Source organism: Styela clava, chromosome 10 (assembly GCF_964204865.1).
Source record: "Styela clava chromosome 10, kaStyClav1.hap1.2, whole genome shotgun sequence".
NCBI classification, from domain to species: Eukaryota; Metazoa; Chordata; class Ascidiacea; order Stolidobranchia; family Styelidae; genus Styela; species Styela clava.
This window is the reverse complement of record NC_135259.1, coordinates 12168294-12186319: the sequence shown is the minus strand read 5'-3', so window position 1 is coordinate 12186319 and position 18026 is coordinate 12168294. Positions and strand designations below refer to the sequence as shown.

The following is an 18026-nucleotide window of genomic DNA, read 5'->3' as shown; positions in this document are numbered from 1 at the left end:
AAAAAGGGACGAGGACACAACGGGCTCCGTCAGAATATAAAGAAAAAAAGATGAGAGGATGAAAAAACTGCAAGGGAGTCAAAGGCGAATGAAGTGAATTTTAAATTAAAAAGATGAATAAATAAGGATGAGAAAAACAGCAGAAAGTCCAGGCTCCAAAAGTGGGGAAAAATAGAAGATATTCAAGGCAAGGCCGCTTCAGAAGTATGTGTACGAATATGGAGGTAACTACTTTTTTCGCCTATTTTATTTACATCAGGTTGTGTTAGCATGTACATGGGGTATATTCACTTAGCTAACACAGACAGTCCCCAAACTCACAATGGAACTAAAAATAAGGAAAATCGGAATAAAATTATGGCCTAACCCCAAACTGGTACACATACTACGGGAGTACCCAATTAAGAGGGGAATGAATGAAAATCAGCGATGCCAAATCAATCGATGCAGTCAGTCAGGAGAAATAAATATCAGAGAGCAAGTGAAAATAGAAATTAATAATAGAAGAGAGAGAAAAATCATTCTGGCCTGGATGTAGAACAATTAAGATGGGAATGAAAAAAAGGCCAGGAAAATAAATAAAAAACTGCCAGGGAGGGGCAAATAGAAAAATCGTAACTCGGCCCCGAAGTAGTTAGCGTGATACTAAAATTATCTTTATTCAATATCCATTATGATGCATTAAGCCACCGAGCATTCAAGCCTGTAAATTTATCCTTCTGCTTTGGGCAAGTCCATGGCACCTGAAACAAAATAACTAACCAACTAATCTCATACCCGACATGAACTGGTAACCATACGAGGGGTAGTGGTTCGCCATATGATTAAGTCGTCTTTCCTCTCCCCCGGGATGAATATGTAAATCCTATTTATCCTACCGGGAATGCAGGTTTCCACCACTCGACGTATTATTTAGAGTTACTATCTTTCTGCGAAGCACATTAGAAACATTTCTAAACCTTGGCATTATGCTATCACACCATTAATTACTGAAATATCAAATAAACACTCCCATCAATCATATTTTATTTCGAAAATTTCAGAAATATTTTTGAAGAGGTTCACCAAGAATCTTCTCGAGATTTCGTACAACATCCTGGCATTTCTTTTCAACAATTTCTTCTTCATCTGTAAAATATATATTGTAAATTGAAATCATGCGATGTTTTCAACAAAATATAGGAAAAATACTTTTTCACAGAATATAATGTCATGCTGATATTATACACATGTGCACACTGATCTTACAGCTTCACTTTAATTATAAACATTTTTTCTTAAGCCAGAATGGAAGAGTATGGACTTAATGTATATGTTTGAGCCAACATTTCATTGCATTCTATGTTAGTAATTTTTGCAGTAATTAATAAATTGCACATAAACACCAGTCAGCAGGGGCATACCTTCCATCAATTCAGCCAAAAATGGAACAGATTCCGGCAGTAAAGTCATGTAATCTTCCCCTAATTTTTCTGCAACAACTTGTATTGCATTCAGCGAAGCACATCGGACCTTGGAAAAAAATAAGAAAAATTATTGGACACTAGGGGCAAAGAACATATTAATTATTCATTCTTCAACTTTATAATACAAGGTAATTAATTACATATGTCAAGTTGTAAGTCATGATACAGAGTGGGATGAAAACTGGGGAAAGACAATACTACAATACACTCCACAAGCTGTCGTCCATGAGAATAGTCCACGCAACTTCCCGAGTTTATAGGCACATGTGGTGGAAGTGAGAGTAAATGATTAGAGTAGTGGTTCTCAAATGGTGGGGGCGTAGACAATTTTTTGAAAGGGCGTGGAGCTAATTGAAAATATTTGTCTGATTTGATCTTGCCCGCCTTATTTTGGATATTTACATATCTTTCTTGTTTACATTTCTTTATTATGTACACATATTGAAAAAACATACCTTCGTCTTACTATCTGTTATTTGTAGCTTACTGTTAGCTAGGTATTTTTGAGGTGGGGCGCAAAACTTGAAAAATTCTAAAAAGGGGCGCGGCTTAAAAAGTTGAAGAATCACTGAACTGGAGGATACATAAACCAACTCGCGCCATAGATAAGTACAACAACCCTCGCTCCAAATTTAAAGTGTTGTAAACTCAAAAAAGTTCCCTACAGTTTGTGAATTGTTGGGCCTGGATTGACAATATACCATCACTTGTTTTTAATCTGACAAATATTTAATGAATATTTGAACAGATCAGCATACATAGTCAAGTCTTCAGTATATTGAGTGGATAATGATTATTATTGATTGCATGTAAACTTTTATAACTCAAGAAAATTTCGGATATAAAATTCAGTTACCTTCAATGATTCATGTCTTGATTTCAATAATATTTGATAATTGAAAGGTTTCCAACAAATATCATCAGTAACAGAAGCCGCCACTTGTCCAAGACAAGGAATTACATGGTTTTTCAGCAATGTATCCAACTGATCTTCATCTATGTGTTCATTGATAACCGCTACATTGTTCAGCTGAATATCAAAATGAATATATTAGAAAATCTCAGTTTAATCGATAAGGATTTTAGAATCATATTGGACTTTTAATTGCATTTACTTTCTTAGTAGTCCCGCTCCCAGCAACCATATGTGATGTTTCAAAACTTAGAAAAACCTTAGCATTGAGTATTTCATGAGATAGAACTTGAGTAGAATCAATTTTTGAGTGACTTGAGGTTAAATGACCTTGGGCTAGTATAAATTAGGTATGCACTCAGACAAGAGTCACAAAAACAGACATGATCATAAGTCAATACTTTTTAGGTGGTTCCCATGCCTATTTGCGAGACCATTGACCAGACAATTTAATTTTATCAGACTGGTAGATAACCAGATACTTGATTGGAATAAATGAATTTTAAGTTAATGGGAACTTTATTGGACAGGACCGAATTGTTTTCAGAACAAAACTAATCATGGACTTAGTTTAAACCTGTATCAATATCAAGGCAGTTGTTTTAAAAACAATACATCCCAGGCATCTGCAATCACTTGTACAAGATATTATAAGACATAACCGTCAAAAATTTGGTACTCCCGTAGTATGCATACAAGGTTCGGGTTAGGCAATAATTTTATTCTGATTTTCCTTATTTAAGTTATATTACGAGTTCGGAGACTGTCTGTGTTAGCTCCAAGTGAATATACCGCCTGCCCATAGGCTTCCGTCCCTTTACAAAACATGATATAAAGTAGGCGAACAAAATTAGTTACTTCCATATTGGTACACATACTTCTGAAGTGCCAAAAATTCTACAATTTGAGAATTTTTTTTATGTTTTCATACCATCTCAAGATGCTGAAAAAGTGTAAATTGCTAACGTACCTGGTTTACTAAAGGATGAAGAATAAGTTCAAATCTTTCTCGATTCAGGAATCCAGTTGTGTCGTATTTTAGTGTATTATGTAGAGTGTCACAAAGACATCCCAGTAAAGCAATTCGTTTTATACCAGTGAGAGAATCCTGTATAGGAAAAATCTCTGAATCATTGAGTAACGCAGCATTTTTCAATGTTTCTGCAATGTTGTTCATCAAATGACCAGCGAAAAGTGTAAATAAACCTTTCATTTTGGATGATAATTCGGACATCAGCATATAATAAGTCAGCAAACGATCGGGGAGATTTTCCGACAAACATGCCCAGTCAAAAAGCTTGAAAAACAAAGGTCTGAATGAATTTTCCGAGAGTTTCAACATCATTGCTATAAGTGCATTGATGACATGGTTTTTAATATCTATTGTTTCATCATAATTGAGTTTTATTTCATTGTCTTCATGAATATCCAGAAGCTCCATAAAAATCTTCATCAGCGACATACAATTTTGGTTGATTTTTTCTTTGTCGAGCGAAGCGACATGTTTTTGTATTATTTTACACAAAGGAATGATGCATGCCGGTCTTTTTTTCTCATTTTTCTTTCGACATTTGTTGATAGCGGGAATCAAAACACGAGACGAAATTTTTGTCGAAAGAATATTTGTTATAATTTTCAATCTCGTACCGATTTTTACTGTCATGTTATTATTGCTATTATTCTCAGCATTTTCTTTTTCAATATTGTATTTTTTCAATAATAGAAGAGATGTGACTCTCACTAGAATGGTATCGAGATGGGGACTAACAAAATTATGCAAATTTTCCAGTAATCTGTGTAACACTGTTACACATGAGAAGAGCAGCATATCATTTTGCAGGGCTCGAGTTGAACAAGTCAATTGCAATAACGCAGGTACAAAACAGCCCAAATGAGATATACAATACGCTTTCAGATTGGCGCATAATTCCGCTAAACATAAAAATGTAGCTGATAGTATCTGGTTGTCCTCCAGTTTATTGTTCACAATATTTCCCAGGTCAGGTAAAATGTCTGTAAACACAATTTGATTCTGTTTTCCACTAACTCTTATAACAAGTTTGAGTGTAATAAGAGATGAATATCGCAGCAGATTTTTCTCCTGAGATTGAGTTTTCTCCACATCGTCACTTGTTTTTGAAATGTTCACCAATTCTTTTCCTAGTTTTATTACTGCTAGGGTTTCGTTCGGTGGTAATTCATCGACAATAGCACCAATCCTCTCAGCAAGCAATTCCAAAGCTTTTCTCTGAGTTGAAATCGATTCATTTCCCAATAACTCTTCAATAATAAGTAAGAAAGTATGCAACGGAAGAAGAAAGTTTATTTTATGCACAACGTCGTATGCTTTATGAGTGAGGACCTTCAAGAATTTCGCAGTTTTCGAATCAATCGACTTGCTTACTAGAGACTTATTGGAAGAATCTGAGATGTGAATTACGTGGAGTAGTCTTTCAAAAAAGTATCGAAATAGTGATGATATTTCTGTATTATTTTCAGATGTTTCAAATTCATCAGTCATTTCTTGATCTTGTTGTGATTTATCTTCTAATCGAGCGAAATGTTTTACAAACCCTTCTCTATTTTGTTCAAGGAAATGTGTAAAAAACGCAAGCAACGTTAATTTCATTCTCCGAAGCTGATTTGTAGAAAAAAGACGAACCATCAGAATTTCAACATTTTTCATTGTTGGTTTCATCATTCTCTGAACAGAACGGCGATGACTAGGCGTGCTTTCATTAGGTAGGGTCGTAATATAATCCAAGCACGATATAAAACTGGCAATTTGAACTTGATCGGAAGAAAATTGGACAATCGAACACCATGTTTCCATGGCAACTTGTAAAGGTGACACATCATCATCAGTCCCCACATCCCAACTTGTTACGTCATCTTGATCGGTACTTCCTGCAACTACTGGTTTGCACGAAAATTGAGAGACGAGAAGAACAATAAGAACCCACAAATAGTCAGCATCTCCAAGAGTGCTCAAAATTTCATGAAACACCGTCAATTTTCTATGATTTGGAATGTGAACTAAAGCGTCTACAAAAACGCGGATAATTTTAAGCACTGTTTCTTCTTTTCCTAATATGGCATTATTATTGTCTTCCCCACTTTTCACCAAAGCGGGAAGGATCGAACGAATTGTCATTGACAAAACTTGGAAGGAATATTCATCATCTTGTTTTATAATATGTGAACCCATGAATGTGAAAATCGACATAGCGTTATGAAGTACTTTATCTGGAAAAATTGAAGCAACGTCTGACAAGAGTAGCAAAGCCTGCTGCTGGGTTTGCGAATTTTCTGACAACTGAATACAATGAACAACTATCTCTATTCTACATTCTGTAGAAATGAAATGATTCATTTTATCATCTTTCAGGATGCGAGACTTCAATTTTTGGAAGATATTTAACATCGTTGTGAGTAAGAGTTGTTTGATATATTCAAAACCTTCTATTGCATCCCCAGATTCGTTTTGGTCTTTCGATACTTCAACGAGAAACTCTAGTAATCCAAATAAGGAAGGGAAAAGCATTTCGCTGTTGAATATTTTCTTCTTATTTTGTAAAAGCTCTAGAAGAAGTGTCGTCCTTTTCCAAATCCCAGACGTTGGCGTATCCAAAGTCAACTCCGTATTCAAATTTTGCAGATTTTTTGTTGTTTTTAGCTTTTTAGATTTGATTTCTGACGTATTATCTAAAGATCCTTTCGTTGGATGAAGTATTTTTGAAAACTCTTCAACTGCATGCTCTGCATCTAAACTGATAGATTTGAATGCTTTTGAAATAGAACTTATCGTCAAAGGGTTTGATGATTTGGAACCAATATCAAGAACATGAGATAATAATTTCTGTTGTACTTCTGCACCGAGATTAGCTGCAAATGTCCGATTTATAAGTCCCAAAGAAATGGATTGTGGTGACATTACTTCAGACCCTAAAGATAATTTTTGATCACATGAAATTAGTCTGAAAAATACAGATTGGATATCTTCATGATCAAGAAACTCTGCATCAGTTTTAAGAATCGATTCGTAAAGAAAGGAATCGTCAGGAGAGATAAATTCATCTTGTTCTTCTAGGGTTGTATCATCCTTTTCCATTTCCAAATTTCTATTTTTCATCGTTTCCAACTGTTTGTGTATAACTGGAACAAGTAATAGACACATGTTTTGAGATTTCACTTTTTTCAAACTCTTCAGTAAAACAGTTCGAACTTTTGTCGGAATATCATCGCAACATAGATAATGTTTCAAAAGACCATCGAGTATTGTTGTACGCTTTCTTGAAGACCTTTTGTTACCGGCAGAAGTTTTTTCAGCAGAAAAAAACGTATCAAACACTTCAATAACCGCTGACGAATCGGACTCTATTTCATCCTTATGCTCGGCTAGATGACGTAATAATTCCTGAAATGAAGTTGACAATTCTGAACAAGTTTTAATGCATATGAGTGATGCTTTTCGTACAGACGCTATCTCGCTTGACAAACAGACCAAAAGATTAGGTATAGAAGTTTCCAGCACTTGCTTCTTTATTTTAGACCGTAACATACTATTTCCAATATAAAGAGCAGATATTTGAGCAACTGCGCCAGTTTTTCGTCCGTTGAAATATCCAGTCCAATAAGGGGAGAGAAACGACACAAAATCGTCACTGTTTGAAAAAACATCTGTGATAAAAATTTGCATCAGATTTTTCACCACACTAATCAAGTTCACATTTTCAAAGACACCAAATTCAACTACTGAAATGAGATCGGAAAGAGTGGAATAAATCGCACGCTTTGCATTCCAACAAAAAACGTTGTTATCCATTTCCATTGAGGATCCATTGTTTGAACCAACCCCCCATTGGTCAAATTTGCTTCCTTTTTCCTGACAAGATCCAATTCGATTCAACATTTTGAATATTTCAACAAGAAGAGAGCACAATAAATCAATCTCACATAAAGTGTATGTGGTGTGTGTTTGACAATTGTAGAAACCAACTACAAGATTTGACAAGTTTTCATTGAACGATTTAATACTTTCGTCTCGTTTTTGCATCTTTTTTCTTGGTTCTTCACTTTGTTTTAAATCTTTGAAAGACGTAACAAAACTTTTCAAATCTTCTAAAATTTCAAACATCATTTTTTGGCACGTATTCAGCGCTCCATGATTTTGCGGTTGAGACATGCTAATAGTGATATAACTGAAGACAAAATACGAAGGCAATTTTAATTTAGCCCGTGTTTCGTCAGGATTGTCCTGTAAGAAATGACTAATTTCTCGACTTGCGTTCCAAGTGGTAGATAGCAATTCAACATCAGTTTCCAGTGCGTTTTTCATTTTGGATAAAACACCATCAATTGTCATTCCTGGAGCTGTAAAACATAAATATATATCTTGCATCGTTGCTTGCATTATGATTTACCAGTTGACAATCACAGACCAAAGAACAGTAATTTAAAAGGAAGCATTTTCAGTGCCGTGTTTGGAGCGAACATGTCAACAACATTAAGAATATTGGCATATAGAGTTAATTAATACACATAATATTAATGAGCTAGATTAGTGGTTGTCAAATGGTGGGGTGCGCCCCACAAAGGGCCTGAAACGAGACTTGACAAATTCTAAAAAGGTGGCGTCCACTGAGCCAGATATAATTTAAAGTGTTACTAAAATGACTCATTAAATATGGGATTATTTTGTCAACAAACTATCGAAATGATTACGAAAATGATTTAGATTTCACTTGGCAAATTTTTGCTTCAAACAATTCGTTATTTTTAACCAGTTTTTACACTTATGGCAATTTCTTTGCAAAAACTACATTAAATGACTGTGCTTAATTACTGGTAATTACATCCTCAATTGATGCCTAATTTGAGTGAATAAAAACAATTTGAAAAACTAAGGCAAAAATGGTAGGTCAAATTCTTCACAATCGTTCAGTAGATAAAAGGCACATGTTTTTGTTTACCATATAGGTTAGCCTGATAGAATATGTTACAAACATCTGACAAAACTATTCACTCTAAGTTGTTCATTGCCCTAGTTCAATTTTTAACAATATAGATCATTGGATTTAAACCATCTTGTGCTGAATTTAATTTCCAAATTCAAATCGCACATGATTTCGCTGTATGAACGACAGCGTGTGATTCCAGCGATTTTAATCTTTAAAATACATAAAATAATTCTTTACAACATACTTATAGGAAACAAGAGTTTCGAATTTTTTTCCATAAACGATCCTCTGATAGCAATATTATACGTTGATGACTCTTCATTTAAGCAGATTTCTCGAAGAATGATATCATACAAGAGAATATTGATATAACTTTTGCATTGGTCAGAACAAGACTCGAAAAGTTTACTACAGAGAAGAGTGATGGCAGCCAGAAGTACATTGTCCCATTCTGGTAGTCTCCTAAAAAAAGAGAAAATTACCCTTTGTTACAAAGTTATGACAGTGATTACAATCAGTTGACTTTATAACTTATGAAAATTAAACAGTTGACAGTACATTTGACAAACTCTGAATAGCTGGGAAAAAATGTTAGTAGAAAAAGAAACCACAAGTCACGAGTTAAGTTGTATCACGAATCATCTTAGTCCCGAGCAGAATCTGATGACGAGTCATTTCATTTAGATTACTTGAGTGACTTTGATTATTTAATGATGATTTGAGTGTGAGTCGAGTCAGCCTCACCAACATTCGTAAAAAACAGACCATGCATTTATAGGCCATTAGAAGTTATATTCATCAAATTATTTCGATTTGTTTTGTAATCAAAAAATGTTTCATCAATCCTATTTCACTAATAAGAGAAACTATGAATCATCTAAAAAACCAATACATTTAAATTTTTTTGTAAATTTACATTTATATAATACATTATTACATTTACATTTGTTTTGTTTGGGAGACTCTAGTCATTACCTACCGGTAACTTGAGGGCTCAGGTTACTATTTATCGGAGGTTTCCAAGTTAGTCATTCAAGTGAAATGATTCACTCAACTAACCACAATTCCGTAATAATTCTACCCAACACTACTTGTGAGCAAATCTGAAGAATATAATTATTAGGAAATCCCATAACATCTCAACCCCAAAAGTCAAATCAAAAGTAAAATTATGAACATTTATTTAAATCATTAACTCACTGTTAACTGTACTGACCTGTTTTTCAAAACAAGTTTAACGAGAATGCTTGAAGCAGTATCAAGGTCATAGAAGAATGTTTCTGTGTGTGCATGAATAAGTTCTAATACTTTCAACACAACAACGGGAGAATCGTCAATTTCAAGCCTGGAATAAAAATATATCCTCTTAAGATGATTTATATAAGAAAGTACATTTTCTCTATTACATGTATTGTGGGTCAAAAAACAAACAAATATGATTGAAGTATAGTATCGTAATTAGGATTGTGGAAATTATAGAACATGGTGGAATGAACTATTTTATCATCGCAAGTTTAAAATCTCAGTTTAAAATACTAAACCAACTACCTCACCCTGCGTGTGATAAATTGAAGAGACAATAATGAACTAGAAAATATAAAACATACTAGCTTGTTACATGTCAGTGACAAGTCCGTGGCAGAGACTCGTTCTGAGTGAAATACACATAAAAAGTCATATTATGATGAGTGTAACATAACAGCTTTCAATGCCCTTCCTTACCCAGGATGTAATAAATTAGGTAGATAATATTGAACCAGAAATATCCCGGTCTTGTCAAAATAATATCTCCTTATATATCATTGGACGTCAGTGAAGCATGACCTTGTTCAAAGCCAAAGACATATTCTGAAGAGCAGAAGACGCTTTAATACTGGGCCTCAAAATCCGAAAACAGTTTATGAAGTCTATCTTCCAAGTATGACAAGTATGCTTTCAAAAACTAACACGAACCTGTGTTTCACTGATTGTCTCACAAAGTCACTTTTGACCAATTCTGATTTAAATTTCAACATATTCTGCAAATTTTCAACTGCAGAAGCTCGAACAGTGGCTTCTGGGTAACACAAGCCCAACATCAATGACGTTTCTCCGTCTACGACAAGCTGTAATAATAATACATTGAGCAAATAGTTATAATATATTAAAAAAGGGCTCTTCGAACTGGGGTCCCCTGTGGATTGCAAAAAACCTCAATGGGGATAGCGGTGAAATCTTTTCGACACTCACTTTTGTTAAAACAAAATATCAATCAAATTTGGAACCAGTACTAAGACCCACCATGGCCAAAATAAAGCCAAGATTCGATCTTTTTTGTCAGAATATGTAAGCACCCTATTGAAGGTATTCTCGATTTCTTCATTTTTTTAATATTTCCTGTATTATCAAATTTCACTTTATTTTTATTTTTTTTTAATTCCTGAGGGTCGTGCCAAGTTGGTTGTGATAAAAAAAGTTTGAAGTACACTGCTTGATTCATAAAATTCAATTTCAAATAGTAGCCTACCTGGTGTTTAGCAGTTTCTGCAGATATACTGATGAATTTGTTTATGCATTCTGGAAAATTGCCAGGTGATGATTTTCTTGATAAGTTAGAAATAGCACTGTCAAATTCTTCTGGATATTTTCGTTGAATTTGTTTTATTATTTCAGAAAAAGAAACAGATTCAGTGTCTTGCCTCATGAATTCTTCAACAGATAATCTGTGAATATAATAAAAAGCAGACTGAAAAAAATGGAATGACTAAATATCTAATTTGATCATGAAACAATGGAAAAGGCAAACACATATGCATTTTGTCCAAAAATAAGAAAACCGTGAACAAGTAACCAGGGCTGTGGAGACAAAAATTATGACAAGCCTCTGATTTCCAGGTTCAGGAAATAGTTGACTCTGACTACAGCCTGGAATTTCGAGAAAATTCTTCGGATTGTACAACCTTATTCATTTGTGACCTGTTTCATCACGATTGAAAGCATGACCAAGAAACATTGGAGCTCTGTCTACATTAAAAATAAGATAAACTCCTACTCTATAGCCATGGAAATAAGCCTATTAAAATCCAGATATTCGTAATTCAGGATTTCTTAACTACGGTAGGTAACTGGCATGCTGACTCGTTAAGTTTTTTTGAAAAATACAATGACATCAAAGACATAGCACAGTCGAAATAACAGCAAGAAAGTCAGAGGAATCTGCTTCAACTGCTGTGTATTACTAATTTAGTTTTATCCCCGTGATATTTTACTGTCAAGAAAAAAATCAAAAACAAAATCTAAAATTTGCAATTTGCACACAAGTAAAAAAAAGTATTTTCAAATCTAGAATGCGAATGCAGGAATCTGTTGAAAATCCCGAAAAATTACAGAAATAAAAAGTTTAGAACCACCTATTCAAATTATTGAACGTCTGCAAACTTCAAAATTTCAATTCAAGTCAATAATGGTTCTCAATAAGCTATAGCCTTTAGGTAGGATCTACTATTTGTTATATACATACCTTGTAAATAATTTCTGTATATTCTTCGACATTGGAAAATTTTTCACAAATTTCATTAAAATTTTACTGAAATCTGTAGATATTTCATCGGGGTCTTCGATTTCATCAATTTCTGATGAATCAGGAACTAAAAATCAAAAATAGAGAAAACTATTGGAACAGCAAAATCACGATTCACGAAAGTGTACAGCGTACAATGTGTAATTAGTCTGAATTCATATGAAAAAGTTTCTACATCTAAACTTGGAGAATAGAAAAATTTACCTTGAATCCACAACAATTCACATTTTATAGTCAAACATCAAAGGAAACTCGATTGGTATTAAAAGTTTTGGACTAAAAGTTTTAAATCAGTACGCTTGGAGGGAAATATAAGTGTTAAAAAGTTCCAGTAATAATAGTGCATAACAACTACTTTCCTACAAAGAAAAATCTATATCATGTCAAATATGCCAATAATATAATGTATAAAAATATACAAAGGCTAAAACTTTGAAAATGTATGATACCCACCAGAATATGAATCCTTTTGATTAAATGCTGCAGGAATCAGACTTTCGAAGAATATTTTAAGAAATTTTTCAATTCCCTTTGTTTTGGAAAATTCTTCAAGCAATTCAGACAAATTATGTATTTCACATAACTTCTGAACACATCTGCAATTAAAAAGGTAAAGACATAAAACATTACAATTCAACATTTGAATTCAAAAATTGAATAAAACATGAATGGAAATATCATTTATAACGAAACATCACGCAAAGGGTGCTACTTTGGTATGCGATCCCGGTGGTTTTGTGATCCCAGTGATTTTAGATAGAATTAGGAACTGAATTCTATGATAATGTCTTTATTTGATTGAGATCATGTTAACAAGCAAGTGAGATCGCATACCAAAGTGGCACTAGTAAAATAGGAGGTAGTAAATCCAGCCATGGGTGCGTAGCGTAATTGGGTAAAATTTACCATATTACGGTATATTCTAACTTATCAATTCACATTGAAAAAAAAACATGGGTCTGACTCCCAACTAAGGATTGTTATGACAAAATCAAACATAGATATAAGAAACTTTAGCATATGCACTAGTAAATTAGTAAATTTAATACCTTTAAGTTTATGCAAAAAATTTTCAACTTCTTTTATCACTATTTAGAGTTTGAAATTTTAACCCTGATGACAGGAGTTGGAAAATATGACTTCAAACTCTGACTCCAGTGAAAACAAGCCAAACTTAGAACCCACAGCATTGCATCCTACATACCTACAATGGCGTAACAAATTGGGTATCCCATTAGAATAGAGAAAGTTGTAAATATAAATGGCTACTTATGAATTTCCTCAAAAATGTGCCGCACACATCATCTTTTCTGATGAAGATAAATTTAGTTTCAAAACTTACAATTTTGGTAATGCCTTCATTTTTTCCTGTGATTGACAAATTACAACAACAGTGGTCAAAAATTCTTCGTAGAGTTTGCCAGTGTGATGCTTGGAAGCTGATTTCAGTAATGAGGACGCAACCTGATTAATAAAACCGGAAGAACGGATAATTTTAAAATGTATAACTAAAAATAACCACGAACGAAACAAGAAATGAATCAAACTAAATTTAAATTTTGTTAATTTGAATTACTTGCTTACACCAAACAAAAAACTACTACAGACCCATGTTCAATGAAAAAAAAATTTCCAGCATAATAGTAGTGGTAAATCTAGAGCCCTGTTCTGAGCCAAGGTACAAAATACACAATAAAAAGAAAACAAAATGGCAACAGTACTCTAACATTATTATTATAATTATGACTAACTTGTTCTGTCAGGATAGCTTTCGAGCAAACTTGGCATATTATCATATACGTTGCAGATTTGTAATCGGTGATATTCGACTTCAGACCCTGAAAATAATAGCAGATTAATCAATATATCGTTTGTTTCAAGTACAATGTAATAAATATTATTTTTCATAAAATTTCTGCGATGAATCTTGGAATTGTATGGATATTTAATTCTGCGTCCAGAAAAGCACTACATGTCGCTTAGTATTTGCGATATCCTTGGGTTGCAAGATTTTTCAAATTCAATTTTTTTAAAAATGTGGATTCCTTGAAGAAAGGCTGGGAACCACTGCTGTACACAGTAATTAGTTTGGAAACACTGTCGACTAAAAACTAAAATCGAATGTAGAATTTCAAATCCTAGTTTTCTTTTTACTTCCCATAATATAACTGTCATTAATAACCTCAACAGTAAATTATTTCCTCGAATAATTTCACAAACCTTGATGATGAAAGGAACAAGCTGAGCAAGAAATTGATCAGAAATTTTTGATATTTTATGAATTGTTTCGAGAGTAACGGCAGTGTAAAAATTTATTATTGGTCGAAGGACATTGGCCGAAGAAGAGACCTGCGAATTCGCCTGAAAAATTAAAATAAAGTTTAACAAAGAAGAGAAAAATATTTGGAGAAACAACAATATTTTTTTTGATTCGCTATAGCCCATATATATGAGTCAATGCAAGGAAAGGTGATTAATTTGAATTGAAGAATACTCTGGGATCTCAACTCATTAACAAGCAATTTCAGTTAGCCAATGTGTTAAATCATCATAGCTCGGACCACTGGCTTCTAATCTTCTTTGAATAGATACCTCCCTTCATCTATTTTGAAACGCTTCATCCCCCCCAAAACGACACAAATCCAAAAAAAAACTGTTTACATTTGTTGTAGTTATTTACATTTTATCTTTAATGAATCATTGGCAGACGATACACGCAACCATTCCACTTTGGTTTTTCACTGTTTTAATATTTTATAATGTGCGCATAAATATATTGCATTGCAATACTACTACTACATGATTTAAAAATAATAGTAATCTACACGTAAATACAAAGTAAAATTCCCTACAAAAACAATAAGATGTGGGAAACATAATCTTTGTTGATATCATTCTACTACTCTGATCAAAAGCTTCTATCGCTTATGAAATGAGAAAATGCACGATCTCAAAACCTAATACATTACAAACCTTTATTGCCTTTGAAACACTGTCACAGATAAAATAGAAGAAAGCAGAATCAATCACACAATGGTTTGATATTGTAGCTCTCATCAGGGAAACACCAGGTTTCTAAATAAAAAACCAAAGTATTTACAATGAACAATTCAATACGCTAGAATCAGATATAGCCTTCACATACCTGAATCGGGGCTATCCAACACCATTTGTTTGTCGGATGGGAAATATCCAGAAGTTGTACAAGTCGAACAAACATTTTCGTTTCATGGTATGGTAAGAAACTTTGCAAAATATCATCAACATTGAAGCAATGGATTCGAAATCTGAAAATAAATAGCAAATGAGGTATTAACCAACGACAGAAAAATATTCCTATCGGAAAATGAATCTCGTCTGCTTACCAGTTCAAGAAGTGCATTCGAAATAGGAAAGGAAAGAATATATCAGAATTTTATTCTTATGGGGGTGAAGGAAGGGGCAATAAGGTGGCAATAATCAAATTGTTAACTACAGCTTCATGACTATCAAGTTGGATAGATGATTAATTATCCAGTTAAATAAATTTCAATACCAGGTCATAGTCTTACCAATCTCAAAATGCTAAGTTAAGAATCTTATTCATCACTTTCAGATGAATCAAATTAATTATTCCACATCCTGGAAAGTCTCATTAATGTTTGATAAAGCCTAGTTCCTGTCCTTCCGTTGGTCCGGCTCATGTGACATACTGACATCTTTTCACTATTAAGAGCGTCTATAAATTTATATATTTAATATGAAAGATATTTATGAGGTATTTACAATAATACCTATAAATCATCCATTCCAAACATTTCTGTGCAGGTCTCATAAGAAAATAAGGCATAACTCGCAATAAAAAATTTCGGATCTGTGAATCCAATTTTTTGTTGTCATCTTTTGTCAAAATAGATCTCTCTGTATTCTTTGAGGTTTCACTGAATAAGGTATCGTAGAATTCCACATAGAGAGTTTGATCAATTGAACATAACTCTTCAAAACCATTTACACCTACAATAAGAAAAACAAAATTTTAAGAAACTTTTAGCAAAGACTCAACCTAGCAAGTCGAATAGCAAGAAATACATGTCAGGAAAAGATTGTTCTAAACAGTCATGCTTGAAAGATTTCCACTGATAATCAAAAAAAATGGTATATTGTCCAAATCCAAAGCATTTAATTTTCAATACAACTGCATTTTGACATAAATAAATTGTTTTTCAAAAATACAGTTATCGCTAGTTATTAAATTTCTCCTCGATCAGAAATAATTTGCAAATTGGCAAAGTTGGAATAAATTGCACATATACCATGTCTGTAACAGGTAAATTTAATATTTTCTTACCCAAAGCATAAAATGCTTCTCGATCGAGTGTAGCTGCTTTGTGGGAATCAAACAATAGAGAAGGTCGTTTTGTTAATTCTTCTCCAAGCTTAGCATCTGGAAGAGCAAGTCTTCGTAGTTGTTCGGACAATGATGTCATGCTTATTACTTAAAAAAGAATCCCATACAAACTAAGTTTACCCCCTGAAAAACATAAGTTTTATTGTTTTTGAAGATAAACTTGTGGAATAGTACTAATAGTATGATACATATCAAGAATGGCAGAATGGTGGACTTTTTATTGAATGATTCATATATTAGACTATATTTTTATCATGGCAATAACAGAATGTGGAAACATCAACGAAAAACTTTCTGTTGACCATGTTCTGTGATATTCAATAGGATAGGATAGGATTTACATATTTATCCCGGGGAGAGGAAAGCCGATAAGACGGCTTATCCATATGGCGAACCACGGCCTCTCATCCGGTTACCATTCCAAGTCGGGTATGGGATTAGTTATATTGTTTGTTTTCGGAAGCATGGACTTGGTGGTGGAGGAAGATAATTTCACTACGACGTCACCATCACGTCATAGGGATTGCCAAGGTATAATTACGATCGCCCGAAATGGCATCTGCGGGGTTAGATTGTTGTAGGGGTAGGGGTTAGGATTGAAATATGCAAAAATTGTTGAGCTAGGCCAACTAGAAGTGGATGTGGTACTAAACTATACCGTAAAACCGGCTAACTTCGGATGCCTTGTAACTTCGGATGAAATTTTCAATCATTCATATCTCAACTAAATTTCGTCGTATTGCGCTTCTGTCGGTTTCTATAGTAAGGCCTTACATATCTGAATCTGCCGTAGCCTCCAATCGCTCGATTTGATTTTTTATCATTCAAAAAATCATATTTTACCAAAAAAATGACACCGTTTTTTCGAGCGGCTCAAATCGTAACTTCTACAGACGCTACCTTCGTCAAATCACCGCCAAGCGCTAGAGAGCGTACACAATGTATACAAAAATATACAGTGATCACAAGGTGTCGTACGAGATTCGAGTGAAATCGATTATTTTGATTTAAAAATTACATCAAAATATCGACGTTTTGATGATTACGTACAGCGTGACGTCAACGACGCAAATCCCTTTCTCTCTCTTCGTAGCCGACGTCACTTTGCGTAGCTCGTGCGTTACTCGCTGCGACATTTGAACGCCAGACATCGCGGCGCCCAGTTTTGTGAAATTTAAAAATTATGCTTATCCATGATCCTAGTCACTAAATCCTACAAAAACATCACTATCGTCTCAGTCATATGTTATTAAAAATATGGGTATGCATACGCTTAATGCATATGAAATTTGTCGATTTTTGGTTGGACCACATACAGGTGAGGCGCAAAATGAAAAAAAGTGGCGAAGTTTCTTTTTGCCGTTTATTTTTAATTGTCTAATTTTTGTTCATTCTTTACTTGTTCCATATTGCATTTCAATTTCAACCTACACCAGTGGTAGGTACTTTCAATTCTTCCGTTTTTTTTTTTTTGTTAATCCTTTTCTTGCATTGAAAATAAACGATCATAAAAGAACGAACTAGCATTTTGCAATAAATTAGGAGTAGTTAGTGAAATATATACGAGTTATAATAAAGGACACAAGAATAAATAGTTAAGCTTCGCGAAGCGGCAAGAGTAACGTCACGTAGTAACGTCACGTACAAACGTCAGTATGCAACACGCAAGACAGGTCGTGGCGGCGTAAGGTCTATTCAGCGACGTTGTCACGCGTCATTGCTTACGCAGACATTTCTCTCT

General features: G+C 33.9%; 1 protein-coding gene across 1 annotated transcript; it reads right to left on the bottom strand.

Moving 5' to 3' along the window:
- Positions 1-1009: 1009 nt before the first annotated feature.
- Positions 1010-16408, bottom strand: LOC120337474 (HEAT repeat-containing protein 1-like). The gene is made up of 17 exons (XM_039405254.2): positions 16226-16408; positions 15672-15891; positions 15044-15185; positions 14872-14973; positions 14119-14259; positions 13650-13736; positions 13241-13362; positions 12352-12494; positions 11839-11965; positions 10846-11041; positions 10293-10444; positions 9556-9684; positions 8584-8801; positions 3350-7752; positions 2323-2496; positions 1404-1512; positions 1010-1128 (listed from the first exon to the last, which is right to left on the bottom strand). The coding sequence occupies exons 1-17, from the start codon at positions 16362-16364 to the stop codon at positions 1040-1042; spliced, it is 6693 nt and encodes a 2230-aa protein (XP_039261188.2). The 5' UTR covers positions 16365-16408; the 3' UTR covers positions 1010-1039.
- Between the last annotated feature and the right edge of the window lie 1618 nt (positions 16409-18026).

Excerpts from the sequence above, each read along its gene's own strand:
- LOC120337474 (XM_039405254.2), bottom strand. The coding sequence starts at position 16,364 with ATGACATCATTGTCCGAACAACTACGAAGACTTGCTCTTCCAGATGCT. Across the intron at positions 13,363-13,649 it reads AAGCTATCCTGACAGAACAA|GTTGCGTCCTCATTACTGAA; the intron begins GTTAGTCATAAT and ends TTTATTAATCAG. Across the intron at positions 12,495-13,240 it reads ATGAAGGCATTACCAAAATT|ATGTGTTCAGAAGTTATGTG; the intron begins GTAAGTTTTGAA and ends TTTTAATTGCAG.